The sequence below is a fragment of the Phocoena phocoena genome, chromosome 9 (genome assembly GCF_963924675.1).
Source record: "Phocoena phocoena chromosome 9, mPhoPho1.1, whole genome shotgun sequence".
NCBI classification, from domain to species: Eukaryota; Metazoa; Chordata; class Mammalia; order Artiodactyla; family Phocoenidae; genus Phocoena; species Phocoena phocoena.
In genome coordinates this window covers 62,281,942-62,302,904 of record NC_089227.1, presented here as the reverse complement: position 1 = coordinate 62,302,904, position 20,963 = coordinate 62,281,942, and the positions used below count along the sequence as shown (strand labels likewise).

The 20,963-nt window shown below is 33.3% G+C and overlaps 1 protein-coding gene across 6 annotated transcripts in view; it reads right to left on the bottom strand.

Moving 5' to 3' along the window:
• Positions 1 to 20,963, bottom strand: part of BBS9 (Bardet-Biedl syndrome 9) — a 477,322-nt gene that overhangs the window by 273,762 nt on the left and 182,597 nt on the right. For 2 of the 6 annotated variants that reach the window (XM_065884413.1, XM_065884414.1), the window contains exons 10-15: positions 20,319 to 20,395; positions 17,135 to 17,188; positions 10,916 to 11,018; positions 9,344 to 9,448; positions 7,206 to 7,220; positions 2,159 to 2,299 (exon numbers count right to left, since the gene is read on the bottom strand). In XM_065884413.1, the coding sequence (XP_065740485.1) occupies positions 2,159 to 2,299; positions 7,206 to 7,220; positions 9,344 to 9,448; positions 10,916 to 11,018; positions 17,135 to 17,188; positions 20,319 to 20,395 (495 nt within the window). The remainder of the gene's footprint in view (positions 1 to 2,158; positions 2,300 to 7,205; positions 7,221 to 9,343; positions 9,449 to 10,915; positions 11,019 to 17,134; positions 17,189 to 20,318; positions 20,396 to 20,963) is intronic. The other 4 variants (XM_065884418.1, XM_065884419.1, XM_065884415.1 and 1 more) reach the window with 3 other exon arrangements.

Here is a 20,963-nt window from a genome sequence, read left to right as displayed (position 1 = left end):
TATAAGTAGATATTGCTGGGTGTAAGAATTACCAGTAACTTTCATTTTCTTCTTTTTGGTTATTCATTCCTAAATTTCACATTTCTTTTGTAATAAGAAAAATTAATTTTAAATATACAAAAAAAAAGAACTGAAATAGACAAATAGGAAGAGATGTAGATTAAAAGTAGTTTTATTTCTTCTCTATGAAGATCATTAATTTTATTTCCATTAAAAAATAACTTATAATAGCAACTTTAACATCATATATAGCAAGAGTGAAACGTATCATGAAAAGTGAAAAAGTAGCAAGAGTACTTCTTTTAAACAATTACAGGATTCCAGTATGTTTAATATGAACACAAATCTGGAAACTCAAAAAAAGAACAAACTATATTACATAAATTGACTCAGGGGAAATTTTTAAAATTTGTCATTGAGTCCCATTTCTAAAGTGAGTAAGAAGCAAATGAGCCTAAGATACCTATGACATCAAAACAACTGAGTCCAAAATCAGGACAGATGAGTTATAAGCTTTCCTTAGTACTTCTTAACCAATCCATAGCTTACAGAGTTTCCCTCTCTGGTCAAAAGCATACATTCTTATTCAATCTCTATCGGTTTCAGTCATCTACAGTAAAGATTGACCACTCAGAAGCCAGAGTCTTAAACATTTTTCAAAGGCATCAATAAATTTGGTGCGCAACATACAATTTCCAACTGTGTTGTCAGGATAGAATAGGAGACCAAGGAACTAGTATGTTTGCATAAGATGTTATAAAGGTAGTGACTCTCTGCCTTTTTTTTTTTTTTCTTTTTTTGGTACACGGGCCTCTCACTGTTGTGGCCTCTCCCACCGCAGAGCACAGGCTCCGGACGCACAGGCTCAGCGGCCATGGCTCACGGGCCCAGCCGCTCCGCAGCATGTGGGATCTTCCCGGACCGGGGCACGAACCCGTGTCCCCTGCATCGGCAGGCGGACTCTCAACCACTGTGCCACCAGGCAAGCCCCTCTCTGCCTTTTTTAGAATCCAAATTTGTTATAAGAAAATTGACGAAGAAGAAAGGGAATGAAAGGGAACTAGAAACCAAAAGGTACAAAACTATTTGCTAACTACACACACACACACACACACACACACACACACTCATTCATTCAAATTCATTCAAACTAAATAGATTAACTGTAATAAAGAGCATCTTGGAGATCTTTCAGAGTTATATATAAATAAAGCTTTTAAAAACACTTCAAATTAATGAAAAATAAATTTTAATCACTTTAAGTAGGTAATAACACAAAAGTTGACTTACCATAAATTTCTAAACCTTGTGGGAAATACTTGTATTCTAAATCCATCCACTAATGCAAGGATGAAGATGCATCTTACAGTCAACAGTGCTGATTTTTAATGATGGATTTAAAAGGGTCGATTTAATTCCCAGATTATTTTTTTTAATTCCACCTCATCACCAAGAAAGGTAATAGATGCGACACATTAGAAACCCTGGCAACTAAAGATGTTTTATCCAATCAATGCCTCTCTCTTTTCTAAGCTACTCAAAAAGAAAAACCAACACCTGGAGAAAGTCACACCTTCACAAATTACCAATAATGTTCATTGTGATATTCTAGCTTTATACACGTAGCCCCTTCTAAAGCACTGGAGGCAAAGAATGAACATTGCTCCCTCCAGCTGCTGAAGACAGCACAACCACATAGAGCACCCACTTATGAGGTTACTTTTCAGGGGCATAAGAATATGCTTTTAAAAGGTACCTTTCCAAAAACCTACAATGAAGACGAATAATAAATATTTACATGCTTAGAAAAGGGATATATTTGAAAACCTACAATAAAGATGAATAATAAATATTTACATTCCAAGCCCAAAAATTCCACAGTCTAAAAAGAAACATTTGATGTTTTCATTTCTGAATACTGAAGCAAAATAATGATTATAATAATTTTAATCAAACTTAAAAGGTACGCTTTATTACCTTGTTGATATAAGCTATTTCCTTTGAACCCGCAAACAGAACGAAAAAATCCTTGAGGCACTTTTATATTCAGACTTAACAATTATCTGATAATTACCCCATCATTACCTGCTGATGAAGGATTCCATTCTAAATTCTTAACATTTCTGATGTTACAGGCATGTTACTTCAAGAGTCCTACCTGGAAAGAGACTGAGAAGACTGACTGGAGATTTGTTGGTATCAATAGTTAGTTTGTGGCTTGCAGTTTTTGAAGGCTGGCCTGGTAAGCAGATTAATTTCAGGGGAAGTCTAAACTTACATTGGCTAACTCGAGGAATGCCTGAAATAAAGAGAAACATATATTCATAAATTTGACAAATAAGAAAAATATTGTACTACTAATAGTAGTACATAGTAGCAACATATCTTAGTTTAAATGTTTGTTACCTGCCCATTTCATTTAGCATAACTGAAATAACTGGAAAGCATTATCATAATTTATGTTTTTACTTTATTGTCAAAAAGTGCAAGGCAAAAATAAAATCTTAAAAAGGAGCATAGGGGTAAACTCTGCCTTTAATAGTAATATCATATTTTAAAAATCATCACAGTTGAATGCTATATAAAACATTATATGTAGTTATATTCAATTACTGAACTGTCTTTAAGACCTTCAAAGCTCTAGCCCTAAACCCAAGACTATCCGCTAAAATGAGCAAAGAATATGAAATTTATATCAGGAAGACTCTATATGACCATATCTAATCATTTCTTTACCCCCCGAAGTTTTTAATTTTTGTTTTTTTACTTATTGAAGATTCAAAATACAATTAACAATTTGCAATAAATTATGAACATGAAAGCAGAATTTGCCCTACTGAAGTTCTAATGAAGTTCATTCTAATGTCATTTTATACATCAATATGAAGAATATTACTTTCATACAAATTGAATTTTTCTCAATCCATTTAGCTTTACATATCACTGTTAAGCAACATTTTGAAAGGCTTACATAGTCATTCAATTCTCAAATTTTTTCAGAAAGTATACAGGTATATTGAAATAAGTAACTGCATAAAAATAACAATGAAGAGTTTTATATCAGAATTTAAAGTTTTTAAAAATCATTCCTTTTAATATTTTTACAAAGAATGAAACTGAAACCAAAGCAAGTTAAGCTCTCTACTTATAAATCAAGTAAAGCAACTCTACAACTTTAGTTCTCTCTCCTTTTATACTAGGATTCTATTTTTGACTGGATAAGACAAAAGATAATATACAGAAAACTATATCTTAGTAAACTACTGTAGAAAAAAGGAAAACTTAAAATGTTCTACTCTACTGGATAGATCCACACATTAATTCCTTTATTTCTTTACAGTGGAGTCAGAGAGCAGCTTAAAAATAGCAAAAGCGGAAGCAGTAAAGTTTGGAGACATGATCCCAAATAGGATTCCTAGAATTAGCAATATATTTTGTTAATGCCAATTGGAGTTGTGTGGTTTACTCTATAACCAAGCTGGGAGTACACTTTTCAGAACTACTTATTCACTAGGATAGTAAGAGATCAACAATGGCAAGCATATTGATATATGAAGCCAATTAAATACTTTTTCAGAGCATGTGGAGCATATTTGTCATTCTCTTCAACATAATCTATTATCCATCAAATTTTACATAGCTCATTTTTTGCTCATAACCAACAGATGTTAAATTCACTTCTCCTGGAATCCTAGATGCAAACTATAACTGGTGTCTCTTCAGAGAAGTCCCAGGGTATTATTTCCTGACATTTTGTGAGGTTTTAGAGGCATGTGTATTTGTACTTTAAAATGATGAAATGTTTTGACTCAAAATATTATGGTAACGTGATCTAAGCTACTGCTCAGACCACAACTATCAATAACACTACAAAAAATATTACAAAGCATTATTTTTTCCAACTGCATATATTCCATATATCCTCAAATTATGGAAATATACCTACTAATGTTTTTCCTCTACAATATATAAATTACAGCCTCAATAAATAGATGCAGTCTGGAAAGAACAAGGAAACTGAAAGCTAATTCCAGTTCCTTCATTTTCAATGAATAGAATAACAGGGAAAAAATGCTTCATCTTCTGACAATTCTGTACATGCACAAAGAGAAGCTATCTTCTATGTACTTTCAACCAAAGTCTGAGTTAATTGTTCAAATAAAATTTGGCTGTAAATGCTCTTCTAAAACTACACTGCTGAAACTGTGGCTCTACTTCACTTGGACCAGGTACTGACTGAATTTGTGGTGAAACAAAATTAATCATGATCAACAACACTAACCTTATGTTACTTAGATTATTACCCTAAAACTCCAAGAACCAGAGCTAAAGAAACTGGTGGTGTATAAATGTTTCAGAAATTGAAACAAATGGATTGCAAGCACTAATAAACCCAAGAAGGGAAATACATTGTAACTCAATTCACAGCTCAGTTAAGTCAGTTAATGACAATATCACACACTAGGGCAATGGTCTGCAGTTGCTAAGATTTGAAGAACCCCTCCAGAATTTCTTTTCTCTCCAGGAATTGTAAGCCTGTTTCACAGGACATTTGGAAAACATTACTTTGAAAAATGATGACACTCATACTTAATAAAATGATTATGGCTATTTTTTAAATGATGGCAGCTTGAAAAGTTTTACCATTGGGGGGGAAAAAAAGAGTATGAAATCCTTTAGAAACCAGTTTAAGGAAACCATACCTTTAAAAAGAAAAATTATACTGCCAATATTTTATATTACTTCCCATCAAATTAAAACCCGAACATTTCAAAATATAATGTCTAGTATTTAGACATGGAGTTTATCAGTGGCACATTTCTATTGAGATTTACATTTTCTTAAGAAACTTGGAATGCAGATTTGGCTACCAGTTACTCTTCAGGCTATAACTGTAGCTAAGAACCTGAAGCCAGAAACATGTAGAGGTATGTGTGAGTGTATGCATATGTGTATCTGTAATAAGGAAGGAAAGAATTATATTGCACTTAAAGACTTTCCAAAGTTGCTAGTAGGATAGCTTTCAACTCAGTTGAAAGAGCCTAACTGATCCTAACTGCCTACCATCAGTGATATTTAGTTGGCAAAACAGTCTCTATTTGGCTTATTCAACTCTCTGAATATAATGCTGAGAGAAAAGAAGAATTTGGTTATTTGTAATACTCAAATATTGGCCTACTCACTCATCAGACTGACTTTTTCCTACAGTTTTTAAACAAATATAATCACCTCTCCTTCAAACACTTCCCCTTCTAGCCTACTAGAGGAAACAGATAGTTGCAACTACCATGGTGTGATTAATCACAAAATTATTTAACACTTAGAGAGAAAATTCAGATCAAAATCACTCCTGACAGAACAATTTTTCCAGGAAGAGAATTCTAATTACCCCTGGCACACCCAAGAGATCAGTATCACTGTCAAGAGGGATGCCAAAATGTGCTTTAAAAAAAGAAAAAAGGACTTATATACCAGAGTAGAATAACTATATCTATATATTACACATCTACATAATGCCTTTAGAACTCTTTCCAGGGGCCTGCTAGAGTCATTTCTTATTGAAAACAAGGAACCCCAAAGCAGTAGCAATGTCTGGTAGCCAGAACTTCCTTGATCCCTTCCTGTTATGTCTGGCTATGTACTGTGCTCCATCTGCAGTCATGTTTTACACTGCCCATGTCATGTAACTTTAATGCAGAAATAATGGAGACAAACTCTTATGGGACAACATAAAACCTCGTTTGCTTCTCTTTTTCCATATGTAAAAGCAGCACTGCTTATCTGCAATAGAGCCTGAACAGATCAGGCCAATAAAATGGAAAAGTCTTTGAAATCTGAAGCCTTATGTAAGTAAGATCTAAGTGGCAACATATTATTTTCTTGCCTACTAGGTAAAGCTGAATATTTCAACTCTACTCCCTGAAGCTTAATTATAATTTTAAAATATATAATAAGAGATTATTAAAACCAGCTTCAGGTTTGCATTGAAATACTAAAACTTCCATATATTGTGATTTTTTTTTCTCATGGTTTGATCTGAATTTTTAGTAAGAGGAAATAAATTCCTTTCAATAATAACCGTTACTGATTTTTTTAAAACTCAAAACAAATAATTTAAATGATAATATTAATTTTATAAAAGTTATTGCAAAATCTTATCAGTTACATGAAATCTTGCCAAGTAAAATGTAAATATTCATTATTAAAATTATTTTTAATAACCCAAATTCTAATTTGACAAGTATACTTTATACTATTAAGCTAAAAGCTTACCTCTATTAAAATATTTCTCATATAAATATATATTCACCTCCCAGACACTATGCAACTCAGGTTGTTGGCACCACCAAAACTATATGAGTAAATAATGCCATTATTTTAAAGTATTTTATTTATCTAATTATTACTAATTAATATTATCTAATACTAATCTAAAATGGCTATTAAACTAAGACAAACCATCACATTAAGTCTGTGTCTAGGAGGAAAAATAAACAAAGTAGAGGATCCTTATAGAGTACCTGTCATATAACCAGATACTGCACAATCCTAAGTACTTGAACCCTGTTCTTAAAGAGCTCAAAAATCTACTAGGGGAACCTAAGGAACAGACTTAATGAAATTCATAGTATGATAAGTATTATAGCAGAGTAATAAACAAAGGATTTGGGGAAAACGAAATGGTGACAACACTGACCCAGGCAAGTTCAAGGGGTCAGTCCCTTGATGATATTCCCCCACAAATTCTAACAAGACAAGAAATACGCCCATAGAATGAGTACACATGGCATTCTGATCAAAGAGGTGAATATTTTGGGGTATACAGAATCATACAATTTAGAATTCAGAATTTTTTTCCTTACTCTTTTTAAGTAAACCAAGATAACTGAGCATACAGGTAAATCACCAATGACTTACAAAAATAAGTTGTCAGTGGTGCCTTTGGTTTTGTTCAAAAAAGTCATGAAGCTTCATTGTTTCTCATGACTCTGAAACAACTAATAATGAATAACAAGTATCTATAAGTGGAAACATATACTAGCTTCTCCATAGCCAGATCAAGGCACTGAATCACCCTAAAGAGGTTGCTATAGTTAAAACAGTAGTCCATAAAAAGAATTCATTCATGGTATAATACCAATTGAATTAACTGACCAAATTTCAGTTCTGAAATTCATTTCGTTCTAAATTATCTTTTCACTTACCCTCAGGATTTCGATCTATCCATCAGAGGCAATTCAAAAAGGGATAGGGTAGAAAATGTAACAAATTATCTGTTATAAAATTACAACACAAACTTAACACATATCTGCTTAAAATATAATTTAAAATTTTCAAGATTCTTACAGATGATTTAAATGGCCCTCCAATAAAGATAAGCCAATTCACAATTGAAGAATATGACATGAATAAATGAAATCTAACAATATATTTCATCCATTCTCAGAAGTCCATGAGAGGGTGTTATTCCAGTATAAACGTGGCAAAAAGAGGTAAAGATACATGATCTAGCCAAAAGCAAACCAGACTCAATATGTAAATGACATCAAGAGCATTAAATGAATTTTTTGGAAAAAATCTGAGTGAAAGACAAATATATAATATTTCCAGTTAGTCTTGCTTATATTATAACTTTAGTTAATAGATACTACTATGGAACAATGTCTATTTTTTTTTCAGCTTGTCTTGGTATTCTTTTACTTTTATAGATTTGTTTTTACTCTAACTTCTAATTAACTTTCAACCAATTAATGCCTATGCTCTTTGGTTTAGTAACAATTTAGTCTTTCAAATTCTGTCTTTAGAAAAGCATAATAGCTAAAAATGGTATGTGCAACCATAAGCTCACTGAATGATTTTATAACTTTGTAATGAATTTTTAAGCCTTTCGTCCACTTGCTAGGTAATCCATTTCTTTATTTTCAACCACTATCACTACTTTTCCTTGAAAGCAAATGAAATAACTAGTTGAATTAAGGCATCAACAATCTCTATAACTACATACACAAGGTGTAACAAAGATAAAAAGTATTATCATGCCTATGATTATTGAGATGTTCAATTAATGATAAATGATCTAGAGATTTTAGCCAACATTTCCTGATTTTTATTTCACAACTCAAAATTAAAATAACACTGAACATTTCAATGCTCTTTTCAGAAACATCCAACTAAGAAGTCCATCATTCTTTGATCCCTTACAGAAGATTTGTATTTCTCTCCAAAGCCAGCTTTCGCAAAGCCATTTAACCATAAAATATTTATGTTACCCCAAATTTTGAAAATATAGGTAAATGGTTAAAGTGGTCACTTCTGGCCAGAAATGATTTTTTTATAATTTAAAGCAAAATAACTTACAAAGAAGGAGAAACAGATTTTGAAAACATGTACTAAAGTTACAAAATCACCTCCAAGCATAGAGTTGTCAATGCATAAAACAGAAAATTCACTTAGACAAAATAAGAACTACTATTATTAAAAACATTGCCAAGGTGCCTTGTTAGCACAGTAGGTAGTTGCATCAGTCTCATAAAAACATTGCTAAGTAAGCAAAGTAAGTATCAACAGAGAGAAAAAAATATGAATAAGGCACCTCTAAGCTTTTTAAATTAAGAAAACTGTACAGAAATGCTTAAAAAACACAAATGCAACATGGTTGAAATACCCTATCAGTTATACTACATTTAAACGTTTTTTAAAAAAAGCAATAACTAATTATTCTTATTCTATCAATCAACTAATTGTCAAACTGTTACTATGAAAAATTCACTACACACACACAAAACTATAAAATTGAACCCAAGTTGAAATTTATAATAATTACATCTCAACTGGACTAAAGATAACATTTTTGATCTATTAAGAGTTTCTTGAAATAATACAGATCCTGTTCTTAAATACTGTAACATGTAAGATAATAGTTTTATTTAATCACTAAAGCGGTGTTTGAAACTCTGAAGACTGACTTAATATTATAGCAACCCATAATAGTCTTTTTTACTAATTCAGACTAGGTTTTGCTCTTTAGTTCAAATACATGAAGTCTGACTAGATAACATTCTTCTAGTGGGAATAAAAATACATCATATTTGCTATTAATTGAAAAGATAGAATCAAACATTACATATGGAAATCAGCTAAATAGACTATCACTAATTATCCATAACACATCAAAGTAATTTGAACATACATTTTTATTTAACACTAGAAAAGAGTATTTTTTCATTTAATAATATTTTACAATGTGTTTTCCCATTTTAAACACTTAAACATTTAACTCATAACTCCAGTAACTTAAAAGCAGTGATTAGGCTTGTAAATTCATGAACAACTGTATGCTTACCTGTAGGTCTGGAATAAGAAACAACAGCATTTCCCTCCAGTTCAGGTGGTAAATAACTTCCTTTCAGATAAACAGAAAAGCCTACTGTTCTAGTCATCTCTGGTGCTATAAGCAATGTAAAAATAATATATTACATAATTTTGGACAATTATTATTAACAAACAGTTAAAATTAGATATATACTGCATGCCAGCTACTGTCTTAAGCACTTTACATAACAATTATATAGATTAACTCATTGAATCCTCAGAACAACCCTACATGGTGGGCATTATTATTATCCCCATTTTTTGGTGCATGAGGAAAATGGCTACAAAGAGATTAAAAAGCTTGCCCAAGGTCACATAGCTAATACAGAGCTGGGAATTGGCTCCAGAACAAGGGTACCTAACATTCTACACCACTGCTTCTCTTTACTCAGATGAGCAGGCAGCATGAACAAAGCAAAAGGTACGCAAAGGGCGAGAGAATTTGCGAGTGGGAAATAGTACCTTATCATGGCTACAACACAGACTGCAGGAGAAAATGGAAGGGGGAACTGGATATCGATGTAACTAAAACTGTGGCAACTTGGCAGATTGTGCATAGCCTTCCATATTCATGTATTTGACCTCCAACCTGCACTAGAGAGCTATAAGAGGTTTTTAACTTGAAAAATTAATGGTCCAGAATGTGTTTTAGAAAGACAAGTTGGAAGTATTGTGAAAAATTAAAAAAATAAAGTGAGATATCACCTACAAGTTTACCTCAACCATTCAATCACTCATTCACTAAGTCAATGAATACTTACTGAGTTTCTACTATCTGTCGGGCACCTAAGGTAGGGGTTGGTTATAAAAAGGAAAAAAGAGAGATATGTTCTTGCTTTTTGTGAATAAGACATAGGGTTCCCAGCTGAACAGCAGCAGTGAAGACAGAAAAAGACTTGAAAAATAATTCAGAAATCATTTTAACAGGACTAATGACAACTGGATGTAAGTGGTAAGAGAGACCCTATGCAAAGAAATCTTAGGCATTATTACAGTTACCTTACATAGATTCATTTTCTAATTAAGTCCAATTAATTTTCTGATTAAATTCTAATTAAAACAGTTCTGTAACACAGATATCATTATCCCCTTTCTGCAGATTAAAACAAAACAAAACTGAGGCTCCCAGTAATTACTGAAGTAGCTTGCCCATGGTTACACATTGAGTGTCAGAGCCAGGATTCAAATTCAGGCCAGACTCCAAAGCCAATATTCTTTCTTCAAACATTACAGATTCAATAAATAGCTCACTAGAGAAACACCAATAAAAAAGCCTTCCAAAATATAGTATTTAAGTACAATTATTAAGAAAACGCTTGAAAATCTGTAACTACTTCAACTCAACAGCCATTCACTGAATGTCCATGCTTGATGTTTGGAGGGAAAATATAAGCAAAACAACACAATCATTGATTTCAGGAAGATACCAGTCTCACTATTCAGACAAGAAATATAGCCATGAAATAAACCCACTGATAAAAAAAATTTTAATTAAAAAAAAGCTCACACCATGATAGACTTTAAGCCAAAACAAAACACTTACCCATAAGTTCAAAGGTGAACTGATCACAAGTCAATACTAAAGGTGGTTGTACATAGACCGATAATCTGATCTTTTGTAATGCCACTCGATTCTGCAGTGTGACCTGAGAAAATAGAAATCGTTATTAATAAAAAAATTACATTTTTTCCAAATTGATAGAATATCACAACTACTTAAAAAATCATTAGCAAATAATTAGGAAATACCATCTGAGAAAAAAAAAATGAGCTGTCACAAAACATAACCTGTAACATAGGTAGTAGATTAAAAAGTTCTACTCAGAAACTGGGCAAGGGAGTTGAACAGACTTTTCTCCAAGAAGATGTACAAATAGCCAATAAGCACGTGAAAAAATGCTCAAAATCTTTGTATGAAATACAAAGTAAAACCACAATGAGATACTACTACACATCTACTTAAATGCTATAACCAAAAGGACAGACAAAAACAGGTGTTAGCAAGAATGCAGAGAAACTAGAACCTGCATAAATTGCTGATGGAAATGTAAAATGGTATAGCCATTCAAGAAAAAAGTTTGACAGTTTCTTTAAAACTTAAACATAAAATTACCATCTGACCTCACAATTCCATGCCAAGAGAAATGAAACATATGTCCACCCAAAAACTTGTACACATGTTCATAGCAGTACTATTCATAATAGCTAAAACTAGAAACAACCCAAGTGTCCATCAACTGATGAATGGACAAACAAAATATGGTATATCTCTACAATGAAATGTTATTCAGAATAATATTTAATAATATTAATAATAATAAAAAGAAATGAAGTACTGACACATGCTACAACATGGGTACATTATACTATGCTAAGCGAAAGAAGCCAGTCACAAAGACCACATATTATATGATTCAATTTATATGAGATATCTAGAGGGGGCAAATCTATAAATCTACAGAGACAAAAAATAGACTAGTAGTTGCTTTGGGATAGTAGTGGGATTGGGGGTGGGGGAATGGAGAGAACAGCAAGTGACAGCTAATGAATATGGGGTTTCCCTTGGAGGGACAAAAATGTTCCAAAATTAAATTGTGGTCATCATTCTACAACTCTGCAAATATACTAAAAATCATTGAATTGTACACTTTAAAAGAGCAAATTGTATGGTATGTGAATTATATCTCAATAAAGCTACTAAAAAATGTTCTCTCAAAAGCAGACCAAAATAGTCTGCCCTCATGTCTGGTGAATAACTACATCATGAAATATTATATGTGTTCATTCTTCTTTACATGTATAGATGTGGCATCATGAATTATTTATTTTATCTAGTATCAGTATATTACCTTTTACACAAGTTACGCTCTAAAGATTTCCTTTCTAGGTAGGTATTTACTATCAATAGTTTAAATACATATCAAAGCACTACATTTTCTTCCACGGCTTAATACAAAAATACCTGACATAACTAATTCTAGAAAATATCAAAGAATGGCAATAATGACTGCTGCATTTCTAAGCTGGCTGCATTTCCAAACTGGTGCTCTTAGTTGATGATGCTTGGAATGATAATTCCCATTCCAGTCAGAGTTAATAGCTATGAATTCTGGGTTAATAGTTTGAGAAATAGGGTGGGTATGGGTAGAGAAGGCCAGGACTTCTCTCACTCACCCTGAGGAGGAACGTCAATAGAATCCATCAGGCCCAAGGATCTTTACTGGGCCACAGTGCTAGGGGCATCAAAGAAAAAGCTTAAAGATCTGGCTTCCATTGGGAACATTCTCTCTTTGGATTCTGTCTCCTAAAAGCCCCAGCCTCATTGAACAGTCTCTTTGGATGAGTTTATCCACATGGTAAGCCAGATTTATCACAGTCACTGGCCAGGCAGAGTTGCTAGACCAACTAAATCACAATCTCTGGGAGTAGACCTGGGTATTGGTATTGCTTTAATAGTTCCCCAGGTGATAGCTATTTACAACCAGAGTTGAGAAGCACTCTTCTATTATACATGGCACCTTTGCTATGGAATAATTTAGTCTAGTTACTAGACTCTAGTATATGAGACAGATACATTCCATTATTAATTGACACAATGCAAGGGCATACTTAATTTTTAAGAAAAGTCATTTTGAATTTTCTCTTAGGTAAAAGGCATGTATCAACTATTCCTTAATTATATATATACATACATACTATAGATAAACAATATACAAGAATATACATCTGGCCCACAAACATTATACACATATAATTAGATTCAGTAAATGTCTTGTATTAATTTTAAATGATGTGGATATTCTGTACAACTTAAAATAAGCACAAAATTTTTGACTTGCAAAGTAAAAATTTTAAAGGACAACTATTGATGCAAATAAGTACAATAAACACAGCAAATGAACAATGAACCCTCAATTTTTATTTTATAAGCCCTGGGAATACATGGGGGGAATCTGCATACCACAAAGATTCTGTAATGATATCTGACCATTATAAAAAGCATAATACCTTTTTAATAAAACACTGATGGTAATTATGGGAAGAAGAAAGTACGCATGTGCTGTAGACATGATAGCTATTCCACTAAATAAACAGAACGCAATTTCAATATTTTACTGTTAACAATAATATGCTGGTCTGTACATATATTTTTAAATAAAAGTAATGATAATAACCATTAGCAGCTTTCTATATTCATGAAACCATGCTAATAAATTATTTATGTGTATTATCTCATTTAATCATTACAACATTGTGAAACAGGTACTATCACAATATACCATTTTACATAAGAGAAAAATGTGGCTCAGAGAAGCTAGATAATTTGACCAAGGCTACTCTGATTATAAGTGGAAGAAGCACAATTTAACTTCTGTCTGTCAGAATCCAGAGCCCACACTCTTAATCAATTGTGGTTAAGTCCCAAAATAACTCTGCAAATGAAGAAGTACTGTCATTTTACAGTTTAAAAATAGAGGTTCACAGAAGCTCAATAATACGTCTAAGACCATCCAGCCAATGTGTGCAAGAGAGCTGAAAACTATGACCAGGAACATCTCGTGAGAGGTTAGTTTTAAAAATGAAAATGAAAAATCCTTAAGGTAGAATAAGCCATTTTTAAGACAGCAGACGTTCTGACTCTGCCTGGCATAACAACATGTACTTAGACAACAATCGTACAATTTTACATTGTTACAAGTGCTTGCATTTAGTTTAGATGCAAGATCAATGGTGATAACTCTCATACACAGATCTATTGAATCCCAACAATGGACTAGGCACTTTCAAAAGTGAATCAAGAAGATGTGTGACAAAAATAACTACAGTAACAAAGAAGAGTCTGTTTGAGCCAAAAAAAAGAGTTAAAGACTTGACCAGACCATAAACCTCATATTTTAAGAGAAAAATAATTATAGATTAAGGGGGAAATATGAAAATTAATATCTGAATTTTCCATGCTATTTTCCATTTCTAACAAAATAAAATATGATCCTCAGGAAACATAATACTAAATTTTTATCCTAGATATATAAACATGACTCCAAAGGCCAGGTATTAACAACCACTCTGCCTTAGTTGTCTGCAATAGATAGATGGTCACGCATCACGCACACACACTCAAGGTAGCCACATCTTCATTCACTTGGAACGGATGGAAAAATTTTCTCAATTAACAGGATTTACTATGATGGAAACTTCCATGGTTATATATCTTGGCTGCTGTTGTTATAAAAGGCTATAAGGAGAGATTTATAACAGAAATTTGTATAGGAACTGTCAGGCAGAATCAGGAAGTCATGGTGTCTGCCGCTTAAGTCCAGCTGATTTTGTGCAACTCTTGTGTGTCGCATTCTTTCCCATTCTTTTATAATGGCAATAAGGAAGAGAGCTGTGACTTAGCCATTCTCAAACATAGTTAAGTGTTATTCTCCTAATGAAGGAGAATTTTCCAATAGTGTCATGCCACCATTTTAAGGTGGCTATTACACATGAAAGCTTAAGAACGGCATGGGAGGGAAATGTGTATTTATTTATAGCAGTAACTAGTAGTGAGGGAAAAAATTAGCATGAGCAAAGTTATCTGGTTTAGGTACAAGATTTCTTTTTGCAATTTGCAGTGTGCTCCTGAATTATTATGTTATGTGTCAGAACAATATCAGTAGATAGATATAAAAGAGATTTCCCTACACAGAAGTCTATAGATCATTCCTGGAACACTACAGGGTTGTTGGGTTTTTTTTCTTAAATGATTGATTTCTTGCCACTAATGCTTTTCCAGACTCAGAAGTATTAATGGGATAGAGCCTTTGATTGGACAGGGGGAATGGAGACTGGGAAAAGACCACCCTTGCTACCAGTGGCAAGAATCCAAAAAAATTAGCTTAGGAAACTGTTATAAGATTGGGCTCCCTTCAACTTCTACCAAAGATCCCCACACTTGGGCCACCCGCTGGGTCTAGTATAAGCGAACACAATTGGTAAAGCCTGGTGCCCTGTCAAACTCCTCCAAGGACAGCAACCCATAATCTAAGAAAATATAAAGCCCTGTCCAAGTTTTGACTTAGCAAATCGCCAAGATCCACAACTTTCCCTGGCTCCAAAGTCTGGGCAGTGATAAATATTTTCAGCTTAATAATGTACTGACTTATTACCACACTTTAATCTAAATGCCTTAAGAGGGTTCTACATTTGAGTTCTAGTTCTAAAATTCTACAATGGCAGGACTAAAAATCTTAACCAAAACCACATCCTTCATATTCTATTTTTTGGGGACTATCAATTTGTCACTACTCTATTTTGTGGCTTCTTCATTTAATATTTTCTTGCCATAAATACATCCATTTAAAGTTAATACTATGGCAGATAGATGGCTAGAAATTCTTTTTAAACACACACATAATCATACATAGAAGAAAGATATTATTAACATTCATATGATTCCCCAATATATATATTATACTGCAATCAACTGCTTGGTCTACTGTGAATGTGATGACACAATTCCTTTAGTATATTTAAATACTAATTTTGTTTCTAGAAAAAAGACCCTTAATCACACTACACATTTAATTAATGGTAGGAATAAGTCATAACAATTTTTTGTTATATACATATTGCTATAAATGCAATTACTAGTTTTATATTTGTAGTAAACAATAAAGGCTATCTATTTACTACTCAAGGCTGAGGAAAACTTACAAATGTCAAGTGTTTGGGTTTTTCTTTTTCTTAACTTTTTAACCAAGAAATCTTTTGTTTAATTGAATAAATTTAATGTGTAACATTGTGTACATTTAACGTGTACAGCATGTTACTTTGATACATTTATATATTGCAATATGATTGCCAAGGCAGTGATATTTATCACATTATGTAATTATAGTACAATATTATCTATATTCATTATATGGTGCATTAGATCTCTATGGCTTATTTACTACTCATTACAAGTTTGTGCCCTTAAACATCATCACTCTTAACCACCCCCAATTCCCTGGTAAGCACCATTTTACCCTCTGTTTTTTACAGGCTTAACTTTTTTAGATTCCCACATATAAGTGATATCATACAGGACTTGTTTTTCTCTGTCTGACTTATCTTACTTAGCATAACGTGCTCAAGATCCATCCATGTTGTTGCAAATGGAAGGATATCCTTCCTTCTCATAGTTGAATAATATTCCATTGTGTATATGTACCATATCTTTTTTTATCCATTCATCCATTGATAGGCATTTGGGTTGTTTCCACATCTTGGCTATTTTGTGAATAATACTGCGATAAACATGAGAGTGTATATCTCTCGTGGGAAATACTATTTTCATTTCCTTTGGTTTATAGCCAGAAGTGGAGTTGCCGGGTCATACAGATTTTTTTTTTTAATTATTTGAGGAACCTCCAATTGATCTCCGAAGTGGTTGGATCAACTTACATTCCCACCAACAATATTTAAGGGCTCCCTTTTCACCACATCCTCACCAGCACCTGTTGTCTCTTGTCTTCTTTATGACAGCCATTCTAAGGTGTGAGGTGATATCTCATGTGGTTTTGATGCACATGTCCCTGACGATCAGTGATGTTGAGCATCTTTTCATATGTGTGTTGGCCATTTTGATGTTCTCTCTGGTAAATGTCTATTAGTTCTTCTGCCCGCCAAGTGTTTGTTTTACATTTCCATAAGCTACTTATAGGGTGACAAGTGACAGATGTGATGAAATGTGTGATATTGTTTGCACATTACAGTCTAGAACTATGTACAATACCTTCACTGTGACTGAAGGGACAAGGTCAGCTCCCACTTCAACATCAGTAGATTGCTGTAAACACAGAATTGAGAAGAGAAGGAAAGAATAGTTTCAACACTGCACATCAATGAGTAAACACAGTAGGTGTGATACATACTTCTCACCACCAAAAAAAACTATAAAGGATTTATCACTCTGATGGCAGACTAAAAGAGTCAGTGTGGCTTGTTGGATGGCTCCATTGAAAAAGTCACAAGCTAATATTTAAAAACCCACGATTCCAAAAAGGGAAGAAAAGTACATATATTTTACTATCAAACTACTCTATTGCCAAATGTCCTTAAAAACTGAAACTAATTCTATTTACTCATTCTTTATATTATAGAAAAGAAGACTTCTGTATATTTTCTATATAAACAGTACACCATTCTTTTAGGTCCTTGTATTTTTAGCTTGCCAAAGGTATGTTTTATTCTGATTAATAATATGTATTGATATCTAAGACATGTAACTAATGATATAAAGATTGAGTGGCCTTACATCTAGAAAATAAAACAAAAGTAGGAGTGTATTTTTTTTTCCTAGTGCATATCATAAACTCTTTTTTTTTTTTTTTTATGGTACACGGGCCTCTCACTGTTGTGGCCTCTCCTGTTGCAGAGCACAGGCTCCAGAAGCACAGGCTCAGCGGCCGTGGCTCACGGGCCCAGCCGCTCCGCGGCATGTGGGATCTTCCCGGACCGGGGCATGAACCCGTGTTCCCTGCATCGGCAGGCGGACTCTCAACCACCGCACCACCAGGGAAGCCCTCATAAACTCTTTTACTCTTTGAGCATCAGCCTTGGTTACCTGGTCCTATCTCTTAAAGAATTCAGAATATAATATAATAGAGCAAACATTTCCTTAGAATTTATAACTTTTTTTTAGAGTGGTAGGTTGAGAGGAAAATATGGTCACTCTATAATAGAATAAGATCAAAGTGTAACATATTTTCTAATAATACCCACATGAATTCCTGAGGGAACAATTAAGATCATGAAGTCTCTGTCCAACAATGAATAAATCCATTGTACTTTGTTAACCTATTTGGAATTATTTTACTAAGAAAAATTAAATCACTTCTAAGCAGTGGGGATCACTATGATGTAATGGCCATCAGCATAATTAAGAGTTGGGAGATTCATATTCTATTTATGATTCCATAGGAAACTATATATGAACTTTGATCCAACTTCTCAGTCAAGAAGAGAGGATAGCGATGTTTATCTCTTCTATAAAAACCCCCATTCTAACACTAATTATATTATTTTTTGGATGTGTGCTTTCATAACAATGATTGAAAATAAAATATTAAGCCAGGCTTTTTGCTCTAGTATTACCTAAAATCCAGGAAATGTTTTACATTTAGCTGTCGGCAGTTCTGGAAGAGAAACCAACATCTCCTGTTTCCTGCTCTTTTCAATCCATATCTAAACACCTAGATATTTCAGGGACAAAAGTCCTTTGGAAACATGAAATTACAGCCAGAGAGAAGTAGCTCTACAAAGACAGCATAGCATCACAGCCGCCTAAATCGTTGGACTGATGTTTTCCAGTGGGATGAATATGATACTCTCAGGAATCTCTTAAGAAGGAAAGAAATAGTAAGAAGGGGAAATGAAGCTGAAAAGAGACATCTAGTTAAGAGGAAAAAGCACTCCAGGTTACTGATAGGGAAATATATATTACAATACAGTGCTATCACATAAGGTCTTTCCTCAGAAAGATCAAAAGTTGCTAAAGAACACAAAGGGAATTTCAATCCAAATAGCCTATGTTTAAGAGAACCTAGAAAAAATTATACAAGTTGCCCAAAGGAAAAAAAGAATCATTTCCAAGGCAAGAAAATGTGTGTACATTTGTCAGCTAACTAAGCAAAAATGTTCCACTCAGACTACACCCTTCAGGTAGAGTGAGAAATGGTGTGTGCTGAATATCCAATGTTTAAACAGTACCTCTACTATGTGACTCAGCTGCGTGAATGTTTCTTTCATATATAGTCCTACTTTTTTTACGTATACCCAACTTACTATACTATGGCAATGTTAATGTGATTTTTATCACAGCTTGGGTTGGCTGTTTATACTAAGATTAATCTTTGAAAAGCTTATGGAACTACTTACTATATTATGCTGTGATACATAAATATCAAAGTCATTTCCTAAGCAAAATTATATGATATAAATTCCATACAGAGTAAAAAACAGTGAATTCAATCACTTTCCTAAATTGATCAACTTTGGTACAGATATAGATAAACAATATATTTTGCCCAAAGTGCAGGCAGTGAGAGAAAACCAACCATAATCTAACAAGTGTGTACAGAAGACTAAACAAAGAGATGGGGTAACGTAACCAAGGACAGTCCCCCTTTCTTGTTTCTCAGCTTTATTAATTCACTTATAGAGCGAATATATACTGAACACCCATCATGTGACTGGCACTAAGGATATGGCACTGAAGGAGACAAGTAGAATGCAGGTGGTGGTGGTGGTGGTTGTGGTGGTGATGATCGTGATGATCATTTTAAAAGAATCAAAATGTAATTTTATTATTATAATGATTTGTTAGTTAATTACCATAATTCAACAAAGTGGATTCTATTACTATTCCCATTTTACAGATGAGAACATTGAGACTAAGAAAATTGAATACCTTGCCCTGGGTCACACAGATAGAAATGAGAGAAAAAATAATTCCCGGCCCAACTCTATTCTTAAACTACTTCCCCACCACAACCACCATAATGTATTAAACACTATAAATTACCAAACCCTGAGCTATGCCTTTCATAAACATTATCTCATTGAACCTTCAACAAAAATCTAGTGGGGTCAGTATTATTCATCTGGATTAGGATTATCTCAATACTCAGTACTGAAAACATTTTTTTAAAAAAAGTAGGTAGATTCAGAGTAATGGTGAGAACCTCTTTGACAATTTCCCTTCCCTCCCCCTTTTTTAAGACAGAAATCCTGCCTAAGGAACTTCTTATTACACAAAGAACTTAGAAATGTTTTTTTCTATGAGTAACAAAGCCTAAAACCTATCTTCCCTAAAGTTTCTATTTGGAGGCCCAGAATTTAAACCAATACATTTTGATCCCAATTTATCAGAGTTTGCCACTATCACAAACCCTTTGAAAGTCTGCAAATACACCTACAGATACTGAATCAAAGTTAGGAGAAACCATGGCAGAGACTTTCAGGTCATCTTCTCTCTCAGTCATAGGCCATACACCTGTAATTTTAAGAGAAAAAAAAGTATTTACTCATAAAGTAAAACTTGCTGTATACAGCTGCTAAGGTTTATCTATACCATATATCAAATATATACTCACGAGTTGAAAAAAAAAACTGAGACATTACAGAATGAGAAGCTTTATACTAATTCTTTCCCCTCTACATTACTAGAAAGGAAAACTGTCTCTTTTTCCAAAGATATTAGCTAAGATGTGACCCATTGACTGACGAGTGTCAGGAATTTAAATTCCCTATCCTTAGCTACTGGTAGAAGCCAAAAAGAGTACAACTCTTTTGAAGGTAAACTGGCTGTAATTATCAAAATGTAAAATTCACCAAAAAAATGTAAAATGCATATACCCTGTGACTTAACAAATCTACTCCCAAACATTTACCCAATACTCATAGACATGCCCAAGGAGTTTCTCTGTCGCTAGTAATTATTAAAAACAAAGCAGCCTAAATCTAAATTATATTTCTATTAATAGAGAAATAGTTAACTAAATTATGGTATATCAATACTGTGCAATGGTCCAAAACCCAAAACTCTAAATAAGAGTGCTGTC